Source organism: Varanus komodoensis, unplaced genomic scaffold (genome assembly GCF_004798865.1).
Source record: "Varanus komodoensis strain SLA01 unplaced genomic scaffold, ASM479886v1 scaffold39, whole genome shotgun sequence".
Taxonomy (NCBI): Eukaryota; Metazoa; Chordata; class Lepidosauria; order Squamata; family Varanidae; genus Varanus; species Varanus komodoensis.
This window is the reverse complement of record NW_025335922.1, coordinates 1,808,670-1,818,843: the sequence shown is the minus strand read 5'-3', so window position 1 is coordinate 1,818,843 and position 10,174 is coordinate 1,808,670. Positions and strand designations below refer to the sequence as shown.

General features: G+C 47.1%; 1 protein-coding gene across 1 annotated transcript; it reads right to left on the bottom strand.

Moving 5' to 3' along the window:
• Positions 1–207: 207 nt before the first annotated feature.
• On the bottom strand, positions 208–6,220 carry C1QTNF6 (C1q and TNF related 6). Its single transcript, XM_044441270.1, has 3 exons — positions 6,181–6,220; positions 2,886–3,129; positions 208–755 (listed from the first exon to the last, which is right to left on the bottom strand). Exons 2-3 carry the CDS (start codon positions 3,121–3,123, stop codon positions 208–210), a joined length of 786 nt encoding a protein of 261 aa, XP_044297205.1. The 5' UTR covers positions 3,124–3,129; positions 6,181–6,220.
• Between the last annotated feature and the right edge of the window lie 3,954 nt (positions 6,221–10,174).

The window sequence follows — 10,174 nt, the reverse complement described above, 5'->3', positions numbered from 1 at the left end:
TCTGGGCTTACAAATCAATCAGCAAAAGCTATTCTTGTAACTAACGGTGACTTCAGAGCCAGAAAGACTCTTCTTCTCCAGTCGGCATTCTCCTATCTCCTTCAGCCCCACTTCAGCAACTTCCATGTATGATGTGCAGCAGTTTGCAGGGAGTCTGAAGAGGATGCTTTCGGGGAGGTGGAAGAGCTGCTCTGGAGGGGAAGCCCCTTATTCGAGGCTGGGCTTGATCAGGTAGCCACTGAAGGTGATGTAGATGTCCACTTCATCGCTGTAGATGGCATTGTCGCGCTCACGCTTGTAGAGACGGACCCAAACTTCATCATTCTCCCGCAGCTCCAGCATCAGGCTCTGGCTCTGCATGATGCTGCGGTCACTGGGCTGGGCATAGAGGATCACCTCTTCCTGGTCATTGCGCATGACGTGCATGTAGGTCTCCTTGAAGTTCCAGGTGTGGACGTTGAGGCTGAAGAAGTACAGGCCAGCCACATAGCAGTAGAACTTGCCCTTGAACATGTCAAAGTGACTATAAAGGTTGACAAAGACCGTGTCGAAGATCAGGGCCTGGTAGCCCTCGCTGCTGTGCAGTGCCTTTTTGCGGCCCACGGAGAAGGCTGCGTACTGGTGCTTGCAGGGATCCCCTGGAGCCCCCATTTGTCCTTTGCTGCCCTTGGGGCCGGGGGCTCCTCGTTCACCAGCAGGCCCCTCTTTGCCCCATTTCCCAGGAACCCCAGGCTCACCTTGATCTCCCTTTTCTCCTGGGAAAGAAAAACAAACACGAAGTGTGGTGGGGTCTCAGGCCAACCACAGGTTTGGAACAACTTTCTAGGAGGAAATGGGCTTTTTCAAATGACAAAATGAGTAAGAATGGCATGAGAGAGGTCTATCTATTTGTAACGTGGAGAAAGTGGGGAGGGAAACCTCTTCTCCGTCACCCAGAAGAAGAGCCATGCTGAATCAGACTGGGCTCCAGCTAGTCCAGCATTCTCTTCACACTGGGGCCAACAAGCTGCCCATGGGAAACCCACAAGCAGGACAGGAGTGTAACAGCACTCTCTCTCTCTCTCTCTCTCAAGCTTCCCAACAACAGGTGCATAGAGGCGCATCTGGCATGCACTTTTCCACCCCTCTTTTAAAGCCATCCTAATTGGTGGCCATCAGTACATTTATTTATTTATTTAAAACTTTTGTATGCCGTCCCATCACTGTCATCCTGGGACAATTCACAATAACAGCAGTAAAGTAAGATAAAAAGATAAAAATGGCAATATAAAAATAGCACAGCTTCTAATAAATATAAAAACCACAGATGAAGACAATTAGTGGGAAAATAAAAAAGGTTTTCATCTGGCCGAAAGGAAAAAAGTGTTGGCACCAGGTGAACCTCTCTGGGGAGCACGTTCCACAATTGGGGTGCCACTGCAGAGAAGGCCCTCCTCTGGGTAGCCACCCTCCTAATCTCTTTCAAGGAAGGCTCTCGAAGAAGGACCTCTGCCTCAGATCTCAAGGGGAGGGAGGGCACATAGGGAAGAAGGTGCTCCTTCAGACATCTTATGAATTTCACAGTGTGACTGCATACTGGATGAAGAAATACTTATCTGTGGCTCTCCTGAGTGCTGGAACCTGGGATCAAACCATGAAGCTGACTGGTGGGGGAGTCAAAGGAAAAGGGAACCCTTCACAGTACGCTCAGTGAACACTGTGTAATTTGCTGCCACAAGATGTAGCAATGGCTGCCAACTCTGGGCACTTTAAAAAGGGATCAGACAAGTGCATGGAGGTTAAGGATATCTAGTGCAATCGGCTATCGTGGCTCGATATTCTTTCCAGCAGCAGAGGCAGCATTGCCTTGGTATAGCAGTTGCTAGGGAACACGAGTGGAAGAGTGCAATCACACCAATGTCCTGCTTGTGTGCTTCTCACCAGTATCTGGCTTGTGAAAAGTGTGTGAAAAGTGAATGCTGCACTAGAAGCCCTTGGTTTAACTCAGCATGGCTCTTCTTGTGATCTTAGGGCTTCTGGGTGGCCTGGGAGCCCTGCCTCCCCATGTGCTTCCATGCACATGCAGGCGCATGATAAAAGGCCACCAAGGCTGACACCAGGGGCGGTGGGCTGCAGGGGGCGGGGGTGAAAGGCAGAGGCAACAGGAGCAGCTCTGTCCCTAGAGAAATCCTTGAAAACACAGGATGGGAAGCAGCAGCAGATTCTTGGGAAATCCTTGCAGAAAGGAGGGTGTATCCAAGCAAAGCGTACATGGTCTCTCCTTGTACACTGCTTGGATACATCCTCCTTTCTGCAAGGTGTACATGGTCTCTCCTTCAACCCCCATGTGCAGCAGCCCGTCCAACTGTATTACAAACTCTTTTACATCCAGCTTGAAGAAGTGGATTTCCTTTGTTCCCTGAACTTACTGGGCTGGGCATTTTTAGGCCAAGACTAAGCCATTTTTAAGCCAGATCAAACCACCCCTTGGAGTACAGATTGCCTTCTGCAACCTGCCCCCACCCTGATGTGTCAGACTGCAGCTCTTATTGGCCATTCTAGCAGGAGATGATGGGAGATGTAGTCCCTTCATTTCTGCAGGGTGACCCAGTTGGGAAATACTGTATGACAGACATGGAAAACTCATTTTAGACTGAGAAATGCAACTTACAGCCACATTTAGTTGAAAATAATCTAGGGCTTAGATACCCTTATTTATTCCTTTCATATGCATGCAAGCACACACATAAAGCACCAACAGTGTCATAAAATACCTGCAAAAGGCAGGTCCTTGCCTGGTAGAGCTTACAATGGGGCTTCAGTCACTGAAGTGAGATGGGGAGAGAAACCCCAAGGGAAGAGAGGGTGGGGCAAAGGGAACAAAAGATGCCTATGTATGTACTTACCCTTCAAAATGGTGATGTTGATATACGGCCGGACCTCTGGCATGATAAAGTGAGGGCTGTTTGTGCTGAGACTGGCCTCCGAGGGTGACCCAGGGCCATCTGGTGGATCACAGCAGCGCCTGCAGCCATTCAAGGGAGCTGTGACTTTTGAGGGGTCAGCCTCATCTGTGGGAGCCCCAAAAATGAAGAGCGGCAACAAAAGGAAGGCCAAGGGAACGCACATCTGGATGGCTTCCATAGTGAGCTGGCAGGGAAGGCAAGGAGAAGGAGAGAGAACCAGGACCGATGTGAAAAGGTATGGTGCCTTGATTCACCACAAGAACACCTCAGAAGCAAGGAGAGGCTGGGAGGACAGAAAGAACAGAGGGGAATCCTCTGCACATCGGAGCCCTGGAACTACCACCCATGAGCCTAGGCTGCTTTCCTGCACAAAGCCATTGTCCATTCAGCCCAGTATTTTCAACATGACTAGCAGCAGTGACTCTGGACTGGAAGCAGGACTGAGCCCTACCTGCAGATACTGGAGACGGAACCCGAAAACCTCGGCTTGGAGCCACATCCTCTCACATGACATCATTCCTTGCCAGTTCGGAAGCCTGAAATGGCCCTCATTATAAGGGAACAACTCTCCTGCCACTTTTGGGGTGGGGGAAGGAGGCATTTGGGGATTCCTGTGAACTCTTACAGGATGAATCACCTGTAGGACTACAGGTTTAGGACCACACCTCTCATCATCCCCAGCCAGATAGCCATTTTCTTTCTCCATTGTATATGACTGCTTTGAAGTGGTAAGTTGCTCATGATGCTGCTATGCCTGCCGTGACTAGTGGCTCTCGTTAGCCATGGTGATGAGCAATGCTGCCACATTTCCAGCAAGTGAAGCTTCCAAAAAATAAATAGAAAACCAGCAATTTCCAAATATCCAACAGAAACGTGTATAAGTTTCATACTAAGCACAACAGGCTTTGTACAGGCAAATCAGATGTAGTCTGGGAAACCTGCAATTGGATTTCTCCGTGTCCTTTTCCTAAATTAAAAGGGTGAGATTTGGATCAGGGCCACAGTTGTGGGGGAAGAAGCTAACCATTCCTACCATGTAGTAACTCCAATTTAATATTTTTGTAACCTGTCCAGGGACTTTTAATATTGGAACAGCATACAAAACTTTAAATAAATAAATAATCTCCACCTGCTATCACTGGAGTGGCCAAACCAGGAAGGATTTCTGATCCGACCGAACACTAACCCAAATGTTTAATAGCAGCAGCAACAAAATGGTTCTTCCATATGCCCAAATTATACATCTGAAATGAAGAAAGCCTGTGGGAACTGGAAATAGCTCTGCGTGTAGAAGAGCCATGATTTCCATTCAGTCTGGTCTTCAAATCAAATTCTTGGCTTCAGAATTCTTTAATGTTAAATGCATGTCTTTTGCACCAGAGATGGGATGGTGTATCTTGTGGTTCTAACTGAAAAACAAAATAGTTTTCTCAAGCCTGATTCCACTCACTCCTGAACTAGAAAGTTAGGATAACACATCTATCTTTTCTTTCTCTGTGGTTAATTTGTTGAGGGGAGGAGAAGGGTGATTTAAGATGGGGAAATGGCATGGGAAGCATGCCCCACAGCACTTGCAACCCAATCCAACCTTCCCTCCTCTCAATGTCTGCTTTTAACCAAAGAAAAAGACATCTGGAGGTCCGATTACAGATCTCTCATGTCACATGTAGTTTTGCCCTATAATTTACAATCTGGATTGTTAACTTCAGTAGTATATAAACTACGTAAGAATGATGATTATTTTAGTGCTCAGAACCATTTATCTACCTCTAATAAATACTTTCTTTCAATAGAGATAACTTCCACCATTTATCCTCTATCCCCTTTAAGGACCCTGCATGACCAAACCCACCAGGGCTTTTTTATATGAGAAAAGTCATCTTGGACTTATGGTGACCCTATGAATGAATGCCCTGCAGAATGTCCTGCCCTGCACAGTCCTGCTCAGTCCTTGCAAACAAGGGTTACAGTGTTCTTGCTGAAATATCCCTCCTGAGCAAAAGTAGGCAAGTGTGCATAGATCCTGGAGGAAGAGGCCTTGGAAGGTCAGAACATTAACAAATGGGCAGGGACTGCCTGCTGCTGCTGCTTTGCTTTTTAACATGATATATTCCTGTTCCTGTTTTAAAAACAAGATCACAAATCCTTCTGGATCTGTGCATACTTAGACTGAAAAAAGTTCTCAAGTTCCCAGCATTCCCAAGCCAGCATTTTCATTTATGTCTTGCCTTTTTGCAAGAAACCTAAGGCAGCTAACAAGGTTCTCCTCCCCTTCATTTAATCCTCACAACAACCGGGTAAGGTAGGTTAGGCTGAGTCAGGGATTGGTCCAAAGTCACCCAGCGACTGGGTGTAAAATAGGGTCTGGATTTCCTGAGCCCAGAATAACTACACATGCATAATATTGCATCCTCATCCAAAGTGATGTTAGAAATTTAAAGCCCCTTACCATGTCTTTAAAAAGCAAAAACAAAAATCTTAAGTAAGATCAGTTTATCTGCTCTGTCCTACCTTCTAAGAGGCTGATGCCTATTCTGAATTGAAGGGGAGGTTATGCGATTTGAATAAACCGAAACTGTCCAGAATCCAACTTCCTGCCTCAGTTTTGCAGTCTGTGAAACAGGTATAAAAATAATGGGAGTCGAAATAACCCCAGACACTCGCAGGGAACTTTCGTTGTTTGAACGTTGCAAATAACTTGCAAATATTTAGCATTTTAATTAACTGAATGTTTATTTAAATTAATTCGATTCCAATACTCCTTTGTTTGTGAAGTGGGGCGGGAAAGCAGCCCTGACTCCCGCTCTAACGATCCACGCCCCAGTTACCTCGCCGGAGTTTCTAATTTTTCTAAACCAGGGATAAGGTCTGTCCTCGGGCGAAGCCACACACTAGAGCAACCCCGCGCCCTTCTGGCAGCCCCGCTCTGCAAGTTTGCGGCGTGACTTGGAAGCAGTGAAATGCATCGTCTCTCTCTCTCTCTCTCCCCCTGCAAGACTCGCTCGCAGAAAGGGCGGAGGGCCGGGGAGGGCCGGGCAGCGCCGGAGCGCGGGGCGCCTGGAAGGGAGCGGCGCCGACGGCGGCATGTGCGTTTGATTAGCGGCGCTTCGGCCGGGAAGCGATAAAAGAAGGCAAGCAAGGTGACCCGGAGCTTGCGCTGCAGGGCGAGGGCCACCTCGGCCCGCTTCCCTCCCCCAGGGATCTCGCCCGTCGAGGCAACCAGCAGCAGGCTCACCCTCGAGGAAAGGCGCAGCCGCCGCGGTCCTTTCGGCTCCTCTGCTCGCCTGCCGCTCAGTCTCCTCTGCACATTGGATAACCTCTGCAAGCAAAGCCAGCCTGGAGTCCCATGGCTTTAACAGCTTGTTGTTGGCAGAGGCGCCTCAAACCGCCGGCCTTGGGTCAGAGCCCACTGAGAGGCTGCCTCCCTCCCTGCCCTTCTTCCCTCCCTTCTTCTTCCCTCTGTCTTTGGGCTCTACCGCCTGAGCGAGTGTTAGGTTTCTGCCGCGTTAACTCTTTCCTCTGCAGTGCAAATGCAACAGAGCCTCGGTTTGTTTTCCCCACGTCCCGCCAGGCCCTGCTTTCGATCTGGCCTGGTCTGAGCCTGCCTTTCCCGCCCCCTTCCTCTGCATTGGAAGAAGGGAGGGTGAGAGGCAGAGAAGGGGTCTGAGAGGCCAGCGTGGCCAGGTCCATCCTGGGCACATCAGCTCTGGAATAATCCTTGCTCCATTCACTGGACTTATTCCAGGCTAGAGACAGGTAGTTATGGGTGGTGAGCAACTTGTGAACTTCTGGGCCTGTGTGCCTATAACTTTCATGCATCTTAAACAATGTTGCACATGATGAGGACTTAATGGGAATTACAGATGGTGGGCAACTAGGTAATTTTGGACCATAGCCTTAATGGCCTTCATGGAAGGCCAGGCTCATTAGGGGACCACGTGTGCTTCACAACCTGTCAGCCATCCCATGTTTTTAAGCTGCTTTTGAATTCCTGGTATGTTAAAACAACAGCAAAAGCCTTTGGCAAATCTGCCTTCACATGCACAAAAACACTCTGAGCATGTTCCCTTTTAACTCATTTAAATCATGGCATCACGGTATCTACAAATACCAAGCAGAGCTTGTTTCTGCATGTGCTGCTTTCTGCATGGGTATCTGGGGAGCCCTTAAGTTGCGGAGCCTTGAACTTTGGTCCAAGGTCCAGCCTGAGCTGCACCACTGGTTGGAAGCCCGTCAATGTCTTAAAGCACCGCTGTAAGCACTTTTGAAAGGAAAACTCATGGGGGGAAAGTCATGCTTCAGATGCATATTTGCCTCCCCTTCTGTAGAAACCTAGTGCCCATGGACCCCCCAGCCATGGTGCAAATTTGGGACATCAGTGCTAATTGAACTGGCTGCCACCATCCAGTAAAACATACCAAACCTCCTCAGTCCCCAAGCACTCTTGATCATTCAGGGACAACTGGCCAAGGATCTCAATGGGACTCTTGTTGGGCTTCTTTGCAGCTCTCTTGTGTTCTTGGGGAGCACAAGAAAACCTTAGGAGAGAGCAGCCTAGGCAATGGGTTCTGTTCAGTATGTTGCATGCAACCTAGCCTTTAAATCAGCATTAGTGTGACCAATGATTAGTGTGCCCTTTGGGAGCCTCCCCCCTCTGACCATCACAGTTCACTAGCACCTGTGAGAAGAAAAGACCCTGAGCTTCCTTTCCCAATGGGGTCCTGGCTGCTCCAGACACTGTTGTTGGAGATTGCCCAGACAATCATATGCTTCAGTTTGGCTGATATTCTGCACAATGCTGATCTTTGGTCCAGAAATGGGTTCTCAAAGGTCCTCATTGTGTGGCACACTCAGCCAGATAATTTGCATCACAGTCTCTGCATCTAGCATACATCGGCTAGTATCTCTTCTGTTCTTAGCAGAAATTGAATTAAAAAAATGAAGGGTTCAGCCTCTTAGACCTGAGTGAGTTAGTAGGGTCTGACAGAGGGGGCTGCTCCAGCTCAGCTGTAACACCTCTCCACACACAAATCCCCCACCGTAGTAAAGGAAATGAGCAAAAGGGTTGAGGCACTTGAGTTCTGCTTTAGTTAAGCTGGCTTCATTCCTTTCATACTGGAGAGTGCAACACACAAAAATGTAGTCTTCCCAAAGGTACTTTATTACAATATGGTGCTAGCCACTTCTGTGCACCTCCATCAAAAGAGCCACCTTGCATTCACTTATACAGCACATGCCTGTGTGAATGAAAGGGCAGCAATTCTGAGTAATTTAATTTGTTATGGGTGTATTTTTATGGCCAGGAGTGGAGAGAGGAGCTTGCAGGATTTTCTCCCTTGCCTACCAAGTTAACTTAGCTGGCCTTGGGGTGCTGTGTACCTTGACTGGGGTACGGTGTGCGTTTCTGTGTCTGCACATGTCCTTGCTGTTCTGCTTCAGGCAGCAGAAAACGAAATGTCCTAAGCTGGCCTTGGCTGCTGACACTGTGTGATGCAGCATATATGTGGGGTGACAACTACGACTTCCAGTAGTCCTTAGTGCTTAATTGGAATCTCTCTTTCTGGCTCTGCATCCTCCATTTTGGCAATTGACAAAGAAGGGTAAATTTCTGGCTGGTTGGCAATCCTTGCTGGAAACTTTCCTGACTTCTCTCGAACTATCCAAGATGGTTTAACAGGCTTGTTTCTGGCTGAGGCAACACACAGCTCAGGAAAATCAGCCTTGCCTTTCTTGTTGAGGGCAGAACAGCAACATCAGCAGCTTCACTGTATCTCAAGTTATTTGAGGGAAAGCTGGAGAATGCCTAACAGGAGGCTCTGACGCGGACAAATTGTTTCCATTTGTTTAGGGAGTCAAGAGTTGGCTGCAGTCAAATTCTGGTTTGCTTCCCACAGCTTGGCAAAAAAGCAAAGTGCAGAGGAACAAACAGAGATTTGGGGGAAGTATACCGGGGAAACGTGGAAGGGAGGAGAGAACGGAAGATGCTGGGTTGTTATTTTTTAAAATTGCTAACCTAAAAGCCAGCAGTGAATGAAAATAGAGGGGATTTTTCTTTGTATCCCTGGAGGAGGTGAGGTACCCCTACGTGAGCAATGGGTCAGATATGAAGCTCAGAACAAACCGAGAAGTTGTGAGTCATAATCTCAGCTTTGCTACCAGTCCTTTTGTGACCTTAGGTCATTTAATCAGTGCGACTGCTCCTTCGGGAATTCCCAATATTTCCTACACACACAGATGCATTGTTGTTATTTCCATTAGGATTCATGTCAGATGCTCTGTTGCTCAGCTTCCAGCATCATAGTAAGGCAGCATGTTGAACTCAGCTTTTGATTTCGACAAGCCATTGTCTTTAGGGAAATGCATTGGTTTCGCCTGAATCCCAGGTTGCATCATGCCCATTTGGACAATTTTCCCTCTAAAGTGCCCAAACTGTGGCTGGATACTGCACAAGGCTTCATTTTCTTCAGAAAGATAAAAATCATGCCTCCAAAAGCAGTATATGCTGTTTTCAGTCACTATATCTGTTTCTAAATTTCCCATGATAATCAATATGAAGCATAAAGCTTTAGAGTTTTTAAAAATCTTTTCTATTATTTTATTGTGCAATACAAAAACAACCAAATTACACCATAAGAAAAGACACAAAAGGAAGATGTGGGGAGAGGAAGAAAAAATATACATGCACATTTGGGGGTTTTAGATATTTTTGGATTTTTAATAACAATATTATGTTCTGTTATGCACTAATATATAAGGATACATAATATATATGTAAGCAGGGCTATGGACCTTTTTCTTTTCTCAAATACTAGAAACATAGAAAAAGAGTAAGTCAGGCTTACTCAGGGGCTTCCCAGGCCATCTAGTCTGACCCCCGGCTCTAGCTGGCTCTGCTCATGACATGCCTTCCATGTGCATGTGCAGCCTATCTTTGAATACCCTCACTGATGGGGCTTCAGCCTTCTCCCATGGAAGCCCTATGGATACTATTCAGATAATTTTGAGTCTTGACCTGGTATGAAAATCAAATCACATTACTTTCTAATCAGTCTGAACAGAATCAGGCTGTTTTCTGAAGCATCCAGTTTGAGCTCAGAGTTGAATCTTGTGGTTTTTGATTTTTCTTCTCAGCTTATCTGCCCCCTGCCCCAGATCTTTGGTAATCAAGATAACTCCAGTGGAAGCTCACCTTAATAATATACTAATTCCCATGGAAAATAAGGACCAAA

Bases quoted from the DNA above. Each gene is read 5' to 3' on its own strand.
- C1QTNF6 (XM_044441270.1), bottom strand. From the start codon at position 3,123: ATGGAAGCCATCCAGATGTGCGTTCCCTTGGCCTTCCTTTTGTTGCCG. The intron at 756-2,885 runs GTAAGTACATAC...TTTCTTTCCCAG, and splicing joins CAACATCACCATTTTGAAGG to GAGAAAAGGGAGATCAAGGT.